Below are 18,073 nucleotides of genomic sequence, written 5' to 3'. Positions count from 1 at the left end.
TAATTTTTTACTTAATTATTATTAGTATTATTAGTAATCTGTTGATTAAGTTCTCAATGTTCTTTTAAGTGGTTTTGATTCTTCTTCGTGCTAATATAAAAACAAGAATAATCCACGAATAATTTACACCCGTTATAGCAGCTATAAGAATCAAAATGGAATGATACGATTACAACGCACAACAGCTTTTGCACTATAAAGTATAAATAAACAATCAATCCCCACAGTTTCAAACATATATAAAGTTATTTGTACAGTTATCAGACACAGCACAGATAAAAGAAAACAAATCAAAGTTTGAGCAACCACTGCAGAAGATATAATGAGAGAGCGCCACACACCTTTCGCCGCTCACGACGACGATGTAATTACAAGGCAAAGAACAAAAGAATACATCTCACAAATCATCAAACTAGATAAACATTAGGAAGCAGCTTCTACGAGGCTGCGATAACTAAACCGGTTTCGAAGAACCAAACGTCCTCTCGCAGAGAAGATAATGGGGCTTGTAATTTACTAACAAGCTAGCAAACCATTTTCAAGCCAAGTAGACAATTAGGCTCGAACTAAGTAAAGAGATCATGCCATGTCCTTCTATGCAGCAGGCGGAGAAGATAGTGCCAGGTTCATTATGAAGCCGAGCAGCAAGCCGATGAGTCCAGCGAATGCAGCGAAGGTCAATGAGAAGCCTGCGTCTCTTTTACGGTTCTTGCGCCTCTTCAGCATTTCCTGAAGCAAATATTGGTTGAGTCAAGCAGAAAAGAGCAAGAAAACCAAAAGGAATATGCAACTAATCTGAATTTTAGTAGTCAATTGGTTTCTTTGGTGACTTCCTCACGAGGAAATTTCAGTTCCCAGAATACACAAAGATTACTGCAGCGAAAAGAGATCCTCCCCAAGATACTTTGTTTCGTTTGTAAAATAAAGAAGAGGAAATATGTGAAATGTAGCCTTCACCCAGGAAGCATGGAGAATTCTTTCGAAGCTAACATTTGAGTTTAAAGTTCCAGTCTCTTGTTTTATTTCAACCTTCTATTTAGGGTTCCTCTATTTGCCATCTCTAGATGAGTAAAGAGCGTTAAGTAACTTCAGCACCAACTATCACAAGGCAACCACAAATCTAAGACACATAAAAAAAGGAGATAAAATGTCGCGTGACAACTTACCAGTTCACGTTGCAACTGATGATTTTGCTGAATAGTGGCATCTCTCTCCTCCCTCAGACGCTGCACTGTCTGGATCTGCCCAAGAAAAACTTGTTTGAGAACAAAACGAAAGCTTACATTGACAAAAGAATGATTGTAAGTTTATCAACTTAATCAGCAATACAGTAGACAAAATATGAAAGGTGGAAAGAATCTCAATTAACTTCTACGTACTAACTTCTATGTCCTAACTCTGGTGACAAACAGTAGTAAAGGTATCAAACAATGCAAAAGGATCAACATAGGATCATTATCTTTCATTGGCAGATAAAAGATTTGCAATGCTAACTCTGTTAGAAAATACTGCTAATTTTCTGTGGCTGGCAAAATGATTTCTAAATAAGCTGCAGTTTGCCTAATGTTATGCATCAAGACATCTTTTGTGTTCCCTTACTAAGATCAACCCACTGCCTTGCCGAAAACTAACAGAAGAAAAGGCAAAATATTATTTTGGTTCAAACTCATAAAGATAATAAATAAACCTTCCTATGTGTGTGCATGTTATGTTTATTCATTTTTCAAAATTCGACAGTAACTTAATATAGTGCGCAACAAAGCAAACATATCCAATTTATTACACCAGCATAAAGTGCTCATCCATAAGAAGATATCCAAAACATGTTAAACACTAAAGCAGTCAAAGACGAAAGAAGAAATAAGAAAGACATTACTGAATCATGTCTTAAATGATAAACTTATTTCGTGCAATTAAGTTCACTATAAGTACAATATCTATGAAAGAATAATGCTTCATGACGAATGCAAAATAGAAGAAAGTTTGCTGAACAAATTCTACAACAAAAGCGATTCAAAAGAAACCGCGAAGGTGACATAAACTGTTACCTCTTCAATGCTCGAATTCTTGAGCATCTGAAGTTAGCAGAAAAGGAAAAAATCAGCCATTAAGAGCTGCAAAGCATCAATTAATAGAAGAATCTTAAGCAAAACCACCTCACCATGAGATCGTCAGAGCCTTTTTTCAAGCTCCTGGATGAGGTAAGACCAGATTCCTTTTCTGCTGGATTTGCGTAAACGACCCTTAACTTCAATTCCTCTATCACCTTATCCCCCTCTTTATTGAACTGCATTCAGCATACAAAAACAACAACAATTAAAGCAACAATCAGGTAGAAACAAAATATATTAATCTTCTAAACCAGTGATAAATCTATCAAATAGCTCACCGTATCGGGAGGGATTTCATCGATATCGGCGTTTGGAGGGACTTTAGTACTCTGTATGAGGAATTTGTCCTTGCATTGCATGTCAATTGGGTACTCTTTTTGTGCTTGAAGAGTGACTACAAATTGGCACAATCAAGATCAAATACTTAGTACAAGTAAGAGGAGAAAAAAAATAGATCATGAATGCAAATTCAACTTCTGTGCAATTTTTGAGATCACCACAGCTAACTAAAACCATCTAAAAGATTAGCAAAAGAAAAGGATGGTTTTTGATTGATTTTTTGGGCGATTCTATGCTGTGGGTATGAAAAAATTTTCCATAAAAGATATTATGATGCATCAAGATTAGCCAAAAAATCTACCTGTTATGGTACATGTGTCCCACGGTTGGACCACACTTGTGTTTGGTCGAACGAAATACTTCTTCGGCGACGTCGTTTTAACCTATCCACAGGGAAAAGCTCGAATCTTTTAGGAGTACCAAACTCGAATATTTCGTAAATAAACCAAAATCAACGCAAAATTACAGAAAATAAGAGACAAATTAGGGCAAAATTTTGGGGGAAATGGGTGTGACCACGCACCTTGAAGGCCACATGGTGTTCGGTGTTGTTAACCACCTTCAGATTACAATAAGATGGCTTCTCTAGCTCAACTAATCACCAAAAAAAATAAAAAAGTGATTTTTTCACAAGATTTACTACAAAATTCAGGGGAAAAAAAGTAAAAATCGGGGAAATTGTGTGGGAAAAAACTGGAGCTTACATTCGAAGGTGAGCTCTTCAGGATAAACGGAGATCAATTGGCCACCACCACCCATCGATCGTTAATTGTGTTGGACATATACGAGCCTACATTCACAGTAATCGATTGAAAGGGCAAAAAAAATAAATTGGGGAAAAGAGATCGAGGATATGGATTTGGGGATTGAGAGAGGATTATTAGAGAGAGAGAGAGAGAAAGAGAGAGAGATTGGGAATGGCGAGGAGGTCGCTCCAGGGCGAAAAAGACGGGGTAGCACAAACTGAATATTGCCGCATAAAATAAATAAATAAATATATATATNGCTACTCCTGATATAATTGCTCATGGAACTTATAGAATGCAGCGGAAGTATTTGTTCGTACCTTTTAGCGGAAGCAACTTGCGTTAAAACGCGACGAGTCTGGATCGTAGAGGTTAATTCACGTGTTTTCAGATCGTCCTCGACAATTTTCTATAGCTCCAAACTCGTGGTGGATCGAACTACAAACCAGTACGATCTCCAATCCACCGTTCAAGACCCTCTAAAATAATAGGTTAATGGAGAATATAATTTCTACGTTTCTCTCTTAGTTTTCTTGTTATTATTAATTATTATTCTAATATAATTAAAATTTATCTCTAGTTAGCTTTCTAATTTAAAAGCGAAATTAATACTAATACAATTAGATAATATAATAATCGTCAGATCCAATCGAATCATATGCGCACCGGATTCGATTTAACCAAATGCCAACAATATATATATATATATATATATTCGGGAATTTCACGTTACTCTATCTCGTGAGTATAACTTAAGCTGTTTTGTTACCTGCAAAAAGAAGAAAGAGTGAGAATTTTGTTTTTTAAAAAGAAAGCCTAGTTATAATCCTTTGTTTTTGGTGAAAAGTTAATCGAATTGAGCTGGATAATATAAAGATATATCTAAATATATAAGTATTCAACTTCGAAATAAGATTTGATGAAAAATAAATAAAATATATAATATGCATTCTATAAAAAATGCATGATGCTTTAGATTATGCACCATGTATTTTATCTGAAAGTCCTGAATCATGTATCCAGTTGAAGATGCTATTTGAAAGTCTTGTGTAATGGGACGTTTTCTATATAAATTTTTCCTTATGATATTTTTTAAAAAATATATAAAGAAATTATTTAAGAAGGCAAAACAGAAAGGGACCTAATATCAAAAAATGAAAGATGTGCTTATATCTAAGCACTAGAAATTTTACTAATAAAATTAAGGCTAAATTACAGAAAACCTCCTTATCCATACCCGCTTTTTCACTCTCCCCCCTGTCATTTAAAAGTTTATACTTTGCCTCCTTGAAAAGTCAGAAATGTTGACTTTGGCCCCCCGCCGTTAGTATTTCGTTAGAGTTCCGTTTATATTCCATTATTATATATTTTTTATACCCAAAATATTCTCTCCTCCCTGCCGCTTCCTTCCTCGCCGCCCTACACCACCACCTCGCCCTCCACCGCCGCCTCGCCCTTGCCCACCCCTCCATTCGCGTCCATACACATGCTCTCGTGCTCCTTCGCAGTCTCGCTCTCGCCCTCGCACGCCTTTCCGTCCATGCCCACTCCGATCTCCTCCCTATCGTCGCCGAAATGGAGAGGCAACACGAGTGCAGGAAGAGCGGGGGAGCATGTGGAGAAAAATGGAATCGGAACTGCGGTTGAGCGAGACGCGAAGAACGGAAGAGGAGGGACGACGGCCGAGCAAGATTGGGGGAGAAGACGAAGATGGTGATGGATATTTTGGTCATTTTGTCACGGTGTATGTACTCCTGTGAACATTTCTCATTGAAAGCGGTTGAGCAAGGCGCGAAGAACGGAAGAGGAAGGGCGACGGCTAAGCGAGGTTAGGGGAGAAGACGAAGATGGTGAGAGACATTTTGGTTATTTTGTCATGGTGTTTGTACCCCTGTAAATATTTCTCATTTTTTAATGGGGCAAAGTGTAGGATTTTAAATGACAGAGGAAGAAAAGTGAAAAGCGGGTATTGACAGAAGAGTTTTCTATAATTTAGCCTAAACTTAATGTAGAATTGTTGAAGAAAGTGAGAAAAATGGTCCACTTTTATTTATTTTTTTAATATTTAAGTAAATCTACGTAGTTCAAAAAATATAATTGTAATAGAAAAAAATTATTGATTGATGTTATGATGGTCTAGTATTGGCACTAGCAGAAAGGAATCGTTGGTTTTTGAATAATACCCAAAAGGAGGGAACATGGGTTCCAGGTTGATGTTAAATTTAAAATCCCAATCAATTTTTTTTTCGAAAAACCCCCTTCCTAGCTCCTTTAATTTTTAAGTTAAAACAAATTTATAGCAAACCGTGACTTCCCATTTTAGTCTACCGCCATAGTTTGGTCAAAATGTCGCTCAGAACAAAGATGAAAAATAACATACTTTATTTTATTTTGACTTTTAGATTGCGGTAAAAATTTTAATTTTAGTTTTGTGGGGGAGCTCCTATTGGAGCGGCCCCTCCAAAAATAGGCGTATGCTGCTTTATGTGGCGAGCACACGGTATTCTTTAGTAAAAGGCGAAAGAATAGTTCGCTCTGTGCTCACCACGCAGCTGCGTGATTTGAAACCGTTGAGCCGAGGTGCTTATAAGTTGACTAGGAGCTCCGACGTTTGTTTGGTTGCTCGATGTGGGACTAAATACTTGACGCTTGTTTGTGCAGAAATTTTTTTATGCGGGATGCTGGGACGATTAAACCGGTTGAGATCAAACGTGTTTGGATGTGCATAACTTATAACAAGGAAACTCCAAGCGCAGTGCTAGAAACTCAGTTGTTTTTAAGTGCATCAGGTGAGTGTGTGTGCGCGGCGCGCGTGCGGACATGCGCAGATTAGAACATGAACTCGGGTTTTTGCTGAACTCGAGGTTCGCCTGTGGTCGAAGACCCACCATGCGTTCGGATTGCCTGCGAAACTCGACCTGCAATCTGCGCCTTTGCATGGAGCACGAGAAGGGATCGGACAGTTTCGGTGCCGAGACAGGTCTCGACTTCACACTAAGAGAGCGCGAAGTCGAGTCCACATATCTTCCAACCTTACAAACACACTGAAGATTCACACATCCAAACAAGTCTACTTGAAATTTTGAATGAGCCATCAAACTTGAAGATTCACACATCCAAACATGTCTACTTGAACGAGCCATCAAACTTGGCGATCGACGACCCCTCATAGCTTACTGTTTTATTCAGAATCAGTTTTTAATCTGAAAAAATCAACTTCTAGCACAATCAGCTTTTGAGTTAAAACTTGCCACGGTCGCAACCAAACCATCTGTTGGGTAGTGTGTATGTCAATTTCGGATTGTTTGCTTAGCAACCATTTCAGCCAGAATGGCTCACTGCTTTGGCATGCGCACTTCAAGATTTGGGCTAAACAGAATTTTCTTCTCGCTTCTCTGAACTATACCAAACACAGTTCTTTTCACATTCATGAGGATTGAAATTGCTAATGAACAACATATTCGGCCATGCAAACTTAATACAAGATAGAACACAACATAAAATAGACATTTTCCCAAAGAGGAGAGTTGGAAATGGATATGCAAATAGCCATAACAAGCCTAGATTTGGAAAATGTCAGAAGCTTCTGCAGAAGTAAATTTGAGACTCTTGAAACGATTGCTGCTTGGGAGGGGTTAATTTTACTTGAAGGTAGAAAGGCGGGGAAGCTTATCCCTCAAATAGTACAGCCTTGCTCTCCTAACTTTGCGGTGGTTGACGACTTTGATCTCTTTGATGTTAGGTGAATACCTAAAAAAAGAGGAGAGAAACATTAAGTTCACATTGATTTCCTGAAATGTTTCTACTTGATTCAAGAATTCAAGAGTTAATGCACCATAGAAGAAATTGCAATCATTCCCAAGTTCCTGGATTTTTTTTTTTCTTTAAGATTTATAGGCGGAACTACAGGATTATGAAAGTTTGCATTTGGATGTAATTCTGCTTCTACCAATTCTGGTTGATGCGACAAAGTTCACTAAATGGAATATCATCATAAATTGCATACAAGAAAGCAAACCAGCTAGGACAAAAATTAGAGAGAGAGAGAGAGAGAGAGAGAGAGAGAGAGATGTTTCTTAAAAGCAGGAATAGCCAAAATCTATGTCTAGAGAAAGAGAGAGATAGATCAAAAGAAAAATTGCTCCTAATCAAGCTAGAAGGATACAGATTTTGCTGCATTCTCCTCTATTTGTAATCTGAGCAATTAAGTAAGAATTTGAACACAGCAATAAAAAACACTAGATGAGACATACAACAACACGCCTTTAACTTGCTCCTAGATCTTATCAGCCTTGTCAAAATAATAATGGACAAACACCAGCTTCTTTTGTATCAACGTGATATTACCAAGCAAATTACGTTCCCCCCCAAAAAAAAAAAGATGGCGACAACACTAAGCTATCAGATCACCACAACTTGCCTATTTTCAGGACATAGCAAAGTTTCAAACCTATTTGCGCGGACTCAAATGGTTTTTGTTGGTTTAGGCGGTAAAAAGTCTCTAGACCTTTTAAGATGATCAAATAAATACATCAAATCTTCATAAAATCTCCATATTCCGATCAACAAAGTAAACACAGTCACACAGGCACACACAAACACAAGACAAAATTGGAACAAATCAAAATAATTAACTAGCTCCGACAAGCTCAATCAAATTACTCGTATGATCGAGCACTAACTAGTTTCAACCAACCTGGTCTGATGATCTAAAACTAGCCCCTTTTCAGTACTACTGTAATCCATAACAAGAGCCAAAACATTTTGATTTCAGATTGGTTTCGGACCATAGTTCTAAATTTGCCATCAACTGGAACAGAATCTCTTGGTTTCAATTTCACCTCTGGAGCTTCAGCAAAATTCAAAATCATGATAAAAGCTACAGAAAACTAAAAATTTACGATATCAAAATAATTCTGCAGTGAACTAATTAGGCACTTACACAGGGAATACGATTTCGACGCCGATGCCGGCGATGATTCTCCGAATGCGAATTGTCGTATGGATTCCAGCGTTCTGCTTCGATATTACTATACCCTTGTAGACGGACAACCGCCGCCTATTCTCTGGTACTTCCTGCAAAAGCAGCTATATTAAAATCCAAAACCTCACAAATTACTGAAATACAGTAAACAAAAAAAAAACAAAAAAAAAAAACCAAACTTTACCAATTTTATCTCCACAATATCCCCGGTCCTGATATCCGGAACTTCCTTCACCTGCTGTGCAGCTTCAATTGCTCTCTTGTTCAAAATCTACAGCCAAAAACAGTAAAAAATCCCATTAATTTCAAATGCGACGGGTTGGTCTATCAGAGAATTGATGATCTAAAATTACGATGAAAGATTGGAATGCCGAGTGTAGGGACTCGACTGTAAAAATTGAAGAATTGAGTACAAAATTGAAGCTTTATTGCTAAAAAATTAACGAGAAAATTACAAAAAAAGTACATTACCCCCATTATCTCTCCGAGCTTAACTCTAGGTTTCCTAGGAGGCTTCTCCTCCGCATCACCACCCTCGGGAACACTCGAACCCTCCTCTTGGGCCTCGCTCTCCACGCTCTCCTCTTCAGCCTCCGCCGCCACGTCAGCATCTCCGGCCGCAGCCGCCGCCTGGCCGTCCTCGGCGCTCGCGCGCGCGATCGACGCCGTCGAGTCCCTGCTGCGGCGAATCAACGGCGACAGAGCGGCGGCGGAGCTGAAGCCTAGAGCCGGAGCCCTAGGGACGGAGAGGCGGGGGGTCGAAGCGGAGGAGGAAGAGGAGATGGCGAGTAGTGGCCTCGGCGAGCGAAGAGAGGGCGCGGGGAGGGTGAGGAGAGGGTGCGGGAGCGCGGGGGCGGAGCCCATGGGGATCGGACGGTGGAGGATTCGCTAGAGGTTGCGTGAAGGGCGGGGATGGGGCATCAGGACAATGCGAGTATCGGGAGCGGGAGAAGAGGAGGTGGAGAGAAGAGACAGCTTTATCCGTTTGGGGGATAAAATGGGCTTTTACGTCGCGTTAAGGCCCAATGGGCCGTACAGTGATCCAAATTACTTGATAGGCTTAGGACGGGACTAGTGACCGGGCAACGAGGCGCGAAACGCTAGCATGGACGGGATCAAATCGCCACGTCATAGTGGACTTGGGTGTGCCACGTCATAATGGATTGAGACCAATTAAAACAGGCGATGTGTATGGAGCCGTAGACCTCGGTGTAGGAAAATAATCTCGTTGCTTCTCGTAACGAAATGGCGCCACCGTGTCCTCCAACTGCGCTTAACTTTTCCCGCGAAGGTGACACGTCCTACCCCCACTCTCACGCTCCCCTTCCCTCCCTCCGTTCAAACCTCCCCATTCCCATCCCCTCTCTCTCTCTCCTCTCTCCTCTCTCCTCTCTCACCTCCATTTACGCTCGCTCGTCCTCTTCATACCTCTCTCTCTGTGTATCTCCACCCTCATCAACCATGCAATCTCCTTCGCCGCCCACTCTCTCCCTTCTCCTCTCCTCTCCAAACTCCATCCAATAACGAATCGAGTAATCGATTCCCAAGGGCCGCGAGATCGATCGATCGTTTCGATTAGGGTTAGGGCGAGAAGCTCGTCGTCTTCCTCTTCCCCTATGGAGAAGACGCGATCGGGCGCAACGCCCACCGCGGCCTCGTCCTCGCCCTCACCTTCGTCGCCTACGCCTGCTACCACGCCTCCCGCAAGCCCACCAGCATCGTCAAGAGCGTCCTCGACCCCGAACCCCCTCCTCCCTCCCCCGACTCCTCTGCTCCCCTCTCTCGCCACTCCCCTTCCTCCCTCCCATGGCCCCTCGGCCCCCTCTTCCTCCCCTCCCCCTCAAACCCTAACCCCCTCGATCGATCGCGCCCCAAGGGTTGGGCCCCCTTCGACGGCCCCGACGGCACCGCCAAGCTCGGCGAGATCGACGTCGCCTTCCTCGCCTGCTACTCCCTCGGCATGTACGGCGCCGGCCACCTCGGGGACCGGCTCGACCTCCGCCTCTTCCTCTCCGCCGGAATGATCGGGAGTGGCGCCTTCGTCGCCCTCTTCGGCATTGGCTACTTCTGGCGCGTCCACTGCTTCGCCTACTACCTCGCAATGCAGATGCTCGCCGGATTGCTCCAGGCCACCGGGTGGCCCTCGGTGGTCGCCGTCGTGGGGAATTGGTTCGGAGGGCGAAAGCGCGGGCTCATAATGGGGATCTGGAACGCGCACACCTCTGTCGGGAACATCGGCGGCTCCCTCCTCGCAGCCAGTGTGCTTCAGTATGGCTGGGGTTGGTCGTTTATTCTACCCGGGGCTCTAATTGCTTTCGGGGGATTGCTCGTCTACTTCTTCTTGGCTCCGTATCCTGAGGATTTAGGTTTTTCTTTGCCGAGGAGGGAAGAGGAGGAGGAAGGCGGTAGAGACGACGAGGAAGGGCCGGGAGGGGATAGAGGGAAGGGCGAGAGGGGAGGTGCGGTGGGGATCGTGAAGGCGTTCTTGATACCGGGGGTGATACCGTTTGCGCTCTGCCTCTTCTTCTCAAAGCTTGTCGCCTATACATTCCTGTACTGGTTGCCGTTTTACCTCAGTCAGACTGGTATCTGCTCCTTATATTCTGCTATCTCACGCATTGATTTGGTCGAAAATTTTTGTTTTGTATGTTTGTTACTTGTGGAAAGATGCACTTTTGGTCGATCTTCATTGCAGGCAAAAACAGAAACATTTCCCTGTGATTATTTTGTTTTGTCCTGGAGAATAGAATGCTTGCAGTCACTAATTTGTATTTGTTAATGCTGTTGCTAATTTAGTTTGTCTGCGAAGGTGTTATTCACCAGTTCGGTGACAGGAAAAACATTCAAAATTTCTTATCTATATAGAAGCAACCATAAATGTGGGATTTCTCTATCATTAAGGTGCAAAACATACTTGGAAGTAACTTGTTGTGCATTATTGTTGCATAACCAATAAATAGAATGCCATTTCAGACACCATTTCTGCTCGGTGAATCTTTGGATATAGGCTCTTGGTCTCCAAGTTGATTTGCCCAAGTTGATGGAGAATTTATCTCCACTAATATTGTACTCTTAGGCCTCATTTGGTACTGTTATCCTTTTTTCTTCCCCTTCCTGATGCAATTCTATATGGTGGACAGTGTAAACTGATGGCGAAATTGCTTGCAATTTGTTCTTCTACAGGGTCTGTTTTGGAACAAAATCAGAAGCTTAATTGTAACATTTTTCGTTTGCTCTTCTTCGAGTTTTCTTTTCCAGTAAGAGTTTTTCCGCATCCAACTGTGACCCATAGTGAACTAACCAACAATGACTAGAAGGAAAAAGTCCAATCATGGGTACACTCAATCACACAGAATTTGTGTTAAAGAAAAAAGAAAGAAAAAAACCAAAAAGGCAGCAATGCCTAATGAGGCCTTAGCTTACCATTGATCAATTCAACTACTAAGGATAGTAGCTAAATAATTTCTTTAATATTTGCTTGCGATACTCATGCATTACAACCAGCACATTTCGAAAGTTTTCAAACCTGTTGGACCAAGGACCAGATCAAAGACAATTTTTGCTTCATTACACAACTGAATTTTCATTACTTTACTGCAGCCATTGGAGGTGAGTACATGTCGGTCAAGTCAGCTGGAAACCTTTCTACTCTATTCGATGTTGGGGGGATCATCGGCGGAATCCTCGCTGGTTACATCTCGGACCAACTAAATGCTAGGGCTACTACCGCAGCCACCTTCATGTATTTTGCCATACCAGCTCTCTATGCCTACCATGCATATGGTAGCATTTCACAATCCACAAACATCATATTGATGATGATCGCTGGCTTATTTGTTAATGGACCCTATGCTCTTATAACAACTGCTGTTTCTGCCGATCTTGGTACTCACAAATCTCTTAGGGGTGATTCTCGGGCTTTGGCCACTGTTACTGCTATTATAGATGGGACTGGATCAGTTGGTGCGGCTCTGGGGCCTCTCCTTACGGGATTCATGTCAAGAAGTGGGTGGTGTGCAGTATTTAAAATGCTGATGGTTGGGGCTTTTATCGCTGGCATGCTTTTATCTGTACTTGTGAAAGCAGAACTTGCACAGATTTTCCACCATCGAATAAATCCTTCAAACGATAGGCTGAACGGAGCTGAAGGTAAGAGTATATGTATCTAGTCCTTTGACTTTGGATTAATTTAAAATTTAACTACCTAGGATTTAACTCCTGTGCATACTCAGACCACCATTTTTAACAATCAAGTCCTTGGAGTTGATTCAGCAAACTTTGAACAATATGCTAATGTGGTGGCTTTAGCAAGTAGAAGAACATGTGTTCAAACTTGAGGACTGGATTTCCAATAACTTTCAGCTTTCGTCTGGAAGGAGACAGAAAATGGCAAAACTGTTGATTAATATTGGGCATCTTGCGCTCTTTCTTATTGTACTCGTGATCTCTTCCTCTTGCAGGTTCTGTTGTTACGCCACTTCTAGTGGAAGGCAATCAGCCACAATATCTTTGTTCCAACCGGTATAGTCAGGTATAACTTTGTGTTAGTCTGGATATTTTTTTTGCACTGAGACAGATAAAGTTACAGAAAGCTGAAAAAATAAAAAGGGAAAACAAAAGAGAAATAACATCATGGTGTATAAGTAGACTAGGCCAAATTAGTTATTAATTTTGCCCAAAATGGTAATGTCATTTTGTCTCCTTTCTAGATAATCATTTCTGTTTTGCATTATTCTGTTATGTATGTAAATCTTCAGGCTATGTTAGTTGAGATATTGGCTGACTTTTGATTTCCTTCTTGTTTTATTATTAGAGGAGGTGCTTGGATGTTACATTTCACAATTTTGATATATAAGCTAGCAGCATCTTTCCGCTCGCTGACAACAAGATGTAATGCAGTATATTTTATGAAATCCTCGAGATATTATTGTCATCAGAACAGTGTTGCTGTGAACTTGAGCTTACATTATCTGCTCAATTGATACTCTTCTCAGCTAGCTTGGCATGCGACACCAGGCAACTCAAAGTTACTAAACCCTTCTTCTCCCCCGATGACACTTTTTTATCTTATTTTATCTAATAGAATCGTAGTTGCCAAACAATCTTTTATGCTTCGATTTCTTTGGATGCCAAATTGGAGTCCTCGGTCTTAGTTTTAAAGTAGTTTCCAAGAACCAGTAACTTTGGTTCTTGATCCTTGGCAAGCATCTTTAGGCTGCTAGTGAAAGCTTATTATTACAGGGTGTCTCTCTCCCCTTTTTGCTCACCTCTGTTTTTTAATGCAGCCCTGAGATTGTCCTTTCAGAGCTGCGCAAGCTCTTAGTTTATTTTCTTCCAAGAGCTAAATCACGTCGTGTCGGACATGTCTCTTGCGAACGTGAATCCATGCTTTCTCCTATTTGTCGCCTGTTTGGTTATGCACCAGATATTGTGCTGAAAACGGTGTAATTCCAAGTGGCTTAATAGAACATCAGGTCAGTGAAGAAGAGTTATTGTTTATGTAGGAGGGGAAGGGAATTGTGCTTCTAGTAACATAAATCACCAATAAATTACGTCTTTGAACGTATATGCTTGAGATGTTTATTGTTTACTTCCACTCAAGGGTTATCAGAGAAACATGCACGTTCTCTAGAAACATTGAAATCTGTTTCTACCTGAGCATGCTGTTTAATTGTACGAGCGAAACTGGACTGTAGTTAAGAGTTGCTGAGCTTTACTCCATGAGCGCAGTCACAAAATTTCTTATTTGACAATCATGATCACTGCTATGAAAATGATGTTTTTTTTCCGTACAAAGCAAGCCATTTTAATTTCTGCAGCAATCTTTAAGCAATTTATAATTAGCAGAACTTTTGTAATGTTCATAATGTCTTGATCGAAGATTTGGAGGTTTTCTTCTTTTCTTTTCTTCTGTTTTTTCGATCTGTTTTCTTTTTCTTGTCTCTGGAGGCCTTGACTGTTTTTATTTTGTACGCCGAGTTTATTTTTCTTAAAGCTCATAGCTTGGTACCTTTTTTCCAAAAAAAAAGAAAAAAAAGAAAAAAAAAAAGGAAGATTTGGAGGTTGCCCTTCTCAAATGTTTTAGACTATTTTGGCTTGCTTTAAAAGAAAAGCGTGGCCGTATCAGCAATGAACAGCTCAATGTGTACGTTCTTGTAATCTAACAGTACTCAGCTGGTTTGCGATCGACCAAAAGGTGAATATGTGATGATATTAATAAGATTTGTCATCGCCAATTTGATTTAACGGCCGAGATAGCTAGATTCTGTGCCAGGTGTTTTCAAATTTTTTACACACTCAAAAACTGAGAGAACTTCTATGAGTTCTACATCCATCACCTCATGCTCTTCCTGACTAGGTAATTTTGATAGAAATGTCACCACAATTTTCTAATAATTAGTTTCAAATTCGGACGAGGAAACTCCTGGATTGGTCACAAATAAAAAAACGCATTAACTAAACCAATTGTAGCCTTCTTTGTACCCAATGTAGTAGTATTGATGATTTAGTCGTGAGCCAGAACAAAGATTTGGAAAGCACTTTTGAATTCTAAACAAATGTCGGTTATTATATGTAAATTGCTGATATATTATCAAAAATATATAATATTTTTGGATTGCGCATGCAGATCAGTTAACATTTTTGATATTATGGATGTGGAAGCATCATCAACATATTAACATCAACATTGTTAAATTTCCACTTTTCGTGATATGATGATTGACATAAAACCAATTAATTTTCATGCAATGGAAAGGCCTTGCTTTTGAAGCAAGCATGGCCCGGGCAACCCCATGAGGATTAAAATGATAGCGGTGGGTGGGAGGGAAAAAGAGTGAGTGGTGGTGTGGGGAGGACACCTTTGCTTCCCTTACAATGGAAGGTCCCAACCTCCTACCATGTCCTTACCTAGCCATGTTCCTGCCTCAAATTTGTATGGTCACGCTCCTCCCCCACAATTAAATGCTCCTAGTAATTAATTTGATTTTTGGGGTGAAAAGGAAGTGAGATCTAACATCTTAATTATCTCCGGATTCCACATCATTCATAACCAACCTGGTAGGTAGGTGTGGCTCTCCCCAGCAGTGCATTAGAAGAAAAGCATATATTTGGCACTAAACATGTAGATCTAGCAACAAAACAACCATACACACAAAAAAAAAAAAAAGCAAAATCTGAGTTTTCGCTCGCGTGTATTTACTGAGAAATAATTAGATAGGACAATTCGTTTGTATTTATTAGTGAAATATATTAAAGATTGGTGACCAGAAGCAAGTAAATTTTGTAAGGTAAAATGTCGAAGCTTGACTAATTTAAGATGGAGATTATGCGCGTGATTAATCATAGCTGATGGATTAATTCCAACCAACAGCAATAGTGGCTCTTGGCCTTTTCAATCACAGCTAGCTGTTTCTGGGTATGCAGGTGGGGCCTGCGAACGCCGCGAGGACATGCAATGAGTGGCAACGCCAACATGCGAGACTCTCCACAGAGTGGTAGCCGTGTCTTCAAGCGCCGGCAAAACTAAGAGGGTGTAACAACCGCTGATCGATCGCAAGACAAAGCCATCATAGGATACACGGAAAAGGCGCCTTCGCCGTCCTTTCTTTCTTTACCGCTGGTTATATTCTTGGAATATTTAGTTACTACATACATAAATTTTATTTTACTGATATGCTGAGGGAGAGAATTTTACTTGAATTAGTGGTATAAGTTAGGGGAAGAATGGTCTAATTCATTCATAGAATATTAATTAGAATAGAGCAGAGGTAAGTGAAAAATGCATCAAAATGTGCGCTTTCCAAACTGCTAATCAAATTTTTATATTTTATAACTTTACCAAGATATTACTTAAAATATCTTAATATAATTTTTTTTCTAATATTATTATTATTCAGATAATATTTCACCCAACATAAATTAAAAGCAACTTACAACTTTACTTAAACTTAAAAACAACACCACAATTTGTACCACACCCCTGCCTCTCCACTCTATCTCTGAATAAAACTTCGGTCGAGAATTTTTTAATAATGTCTCGTTAGAAAGCTAAGCTCATGATCTGCCGTCACGTATTAATTTTATTTTTATTAAATTATTTATAAAATATTTTTAATACTAAAAAAAGTTTATAAAATATTTTAATAAAAATAAAAAAATAATATTCGGTATCAGATTAGACATTCTTTAAGAAGGCGTCTTTAGTTTAGTAAGCACCTGCTGAAGTTTTTTTTTATTTTTTTTCTCCCACCCGTGACCCCTCCAACCCTGCTATATATATATCTCTCTCTCTCCTCTTCCTATATATCACCGAAACCACCCCCCTTTCACCTCATCACCTCTACTCCTTCCCCCGGAGCTCACCGTCCATGGCGCTCCACTCTGCGTTTCTCCTCTCCCTCTCCATCTCCATCTCCCTCCTCCTCTCCCCCTGCAATTGCCCAATCCCGCCGGCCTCTCCCCTTCCTCCCCACCCCCGCACCGCCCCCACCACCCGTCGCACCCCCGCCCGGCAGCCGCCCTCCCTCCGGCCACCCGCCGCCCGATCGCCGCCCCTCCTCCGGCAACCCCTACCGCCCGTCGCCGCCAACCTCCGGCCACCCCTGCCGCCGTCGCGCCCCTCCTCCAGCCACCCCTTCCGCCGTCGCCGCCCCTCCTCCGCCCGTCGCCGCCCAGCCAGACCGCCACCCCGCCGCCCGTCGCCGCCCCTCCTCCGGCCACCCCGCCGCCTCTCCTCCCCCCAGCCTTGTCGCCGCCATTGCCACCCCCCGCCGCCTCTCCGGCGCCCGCTCCCGCCGCCGAGGCGCCGGCGCCGGCGAAGGCGAAGGCTCCCGCGACGCCGGGGGACGCTCCCGGCCCCGCCCTGTCCCCGGCCTCCCCCGTGCCCGCCGATGGCTCCCAGTATGGGAGCGTCCGCATTGATACTGACCGGGTCGCTCATGCTGCTGCTCTAGACTCTAGAGAGAGAACTATTATTATATTTACTAATCATCATTATCTTTGTAGATTGAGGTTACTGGCTATTATTATTATTATAATTATTACTATTATTATCATTTGTTGAATAATTCCTTTTGAAGTACTTGTCTCGTTCCCTTTCTTTTCTNTCCTTTTGAAGTACTTGTCTCGTTCCCTTTCTTTGCTTGTTGCTTATATATATATATATATATATATAAATATATATTTTTGTATCAGGTTCATATTGAGGTTGATGAATAAAATCAGGTGGTCATTGTTTGTGCATGAATTTCTTTTTCTTTTTTCTGTTCTTATCTTATAAATAAAGCATGACAACAAAATCTTCGAAACAACTTTTCTCTGTAACAGGACTAGAAGCTTCGTATTAGAGTTTTTATTTTTAGCCCTCAAAATTAAACTAATTACTATAGAAAATATACATCTCTATATATAAAGAGCAATATTGTGCAAATTCTAGAAGATTAACTTGTGCGTCGCTAATGATCATCAGATTTTATGTGACGAATGGATGTAACGGTTAAGTTATAATGAATTGAAGCCATTAATTTGCTACACATGGTAAAAAGTGTTATTAATAAAAGCATATCAGATCCAATTCGCTCAATCTAATCAAATTAAGTTAATAAATTGAAAAACAAAGTTACTAATCTACCTCTTAATGTCTAAATTTAGTTTTTTAAACGGATCTAAGAGATGCTTTAAATGGGACAGAAAGAGATTATGGCAACGTGCTTTTCCCTTTAGAGGTCGTGATCGAGCAGTGGCATCAAATGCAAAAGTTTGGGTCACACAAAATGATTTTGGGGGAGAGGAGATCTCGCGCCGCGATGCGTTCGGTGGAACTTCAACGTACGTACGTACATGACAACTGGACTCAGAGTTGAATACCATATTCAAAGAAAGAAAAAAATATA

The 18,073-nt window shown here is 41.1% G+C and overlaps 4 protein-coding genes across 5 annotated transcripts; 1 reads left to right on the top strand and 3 right to left on the bottom strand.

The window, feature by feature from the left end:
• On the bottom strand, positions 175-3,428 carry LOC109707449 (vesicle-associated protein 2-1). Of its 2 annotated transcripts, XM_020228703.1 has the most exons (8): positions 3,155-3,428; positions 2,974-3,044; positions 2,752-2,833; positions 2,390-2,505; positions 2,162-2,287; positions 2,049-2,075; positions 1,167-1,241; positions 202-729 (listed from the first exon to the last, which is right to left on the bottom strand). In XM_020228703.1, exons 1-8 carry the CDS (start codon positions 3,207-3,209, stop codon positions 595-597), a joined length of 687 nt encoding a protein of 228 aa, XP_020084292.1. In that variant the 5' UTR covers positions 3,210-3,428; the 3' UTR covers positions 202-594. The 2 variants fall into 2 exon arrangements, with proteins under 2 accessions (XP_020084293.1, XP_020084292.1); XM_020228704.1 differs by lacking the exon at positions 2,049-2,075 and having other exon boundaries at positions 175-729.
• On the bottom strand, positions 6,567-9,151 carry LOC109707448 (50S ribosomal protein L19-1, chloroplastic). Its single transcript, XM_020228702.1, has 4 exons — positions 8,652-9,151; positions 8,365-8,451; positions 8,139-8,272; positions 6,567-6,946 (listed from the first exon to the last, which is right to left on the bottom strand). The coding sequence occupies exons 1-4, from the start codon at positions 9,042-9,044 to the stop codon at positions 6,838-6,840; spliced, it is 723 nt and encodes a 240-aa protein (XP_020084291.1). The 5' UTR covers positions 9,045-9,151; the 3' UTR covers positions 6,567-6,837.
• LOC109707864 (putative glycerol-3-phosphate transporter 4) lies at positions 9,426-16,659 on the top strand. The gene is made up of 5 exons (XM_020229390.1): positions 9,426-9,471; positions 9,806-10,765; positions 11,781-12,329; positions 12,641-12,711; positions 15,606-16,659. The coding sequence occupies exons 1-5, from the start codon at positions 9,426-9,428 to the stop codon at positions 15,678-15,680; spliced, it is 1,701 nt and encodes a 566-aa protein (XP_020084979.1). The 3' UTR covers positions 15,681-16,659.
• Positions 16,488-17,099, bottom strand: LOC109707863 (glycine-rich protein 5-like). Its single transcript, XM_020229389.1, has one exon. The coding sequence runs from the start codon at positions 17,097-17,099 to the stop codon at positions 16,488-16,490; it is 612 nt and encodes a 203-aa protein (XP_020084978.1).

This window comes from Ananas comosus, linkage group 3 (assembly GCF_001540865.1).
Source record: "Ananas comosus cultivar F153 linkage group 3, ASM154086v1, whole genome shotgun sequence".
Taxonomy (NCBI): domain Eukaryota; kingdom Viridiplantae; phylum Streptophyta; class Magnoliopsida; order Poales; family Bromeliaceae; genus Ananas; species Ananas comosus.
This window is presented reverse-complemented; position numbering and strand designations above follow the sequence as displayed.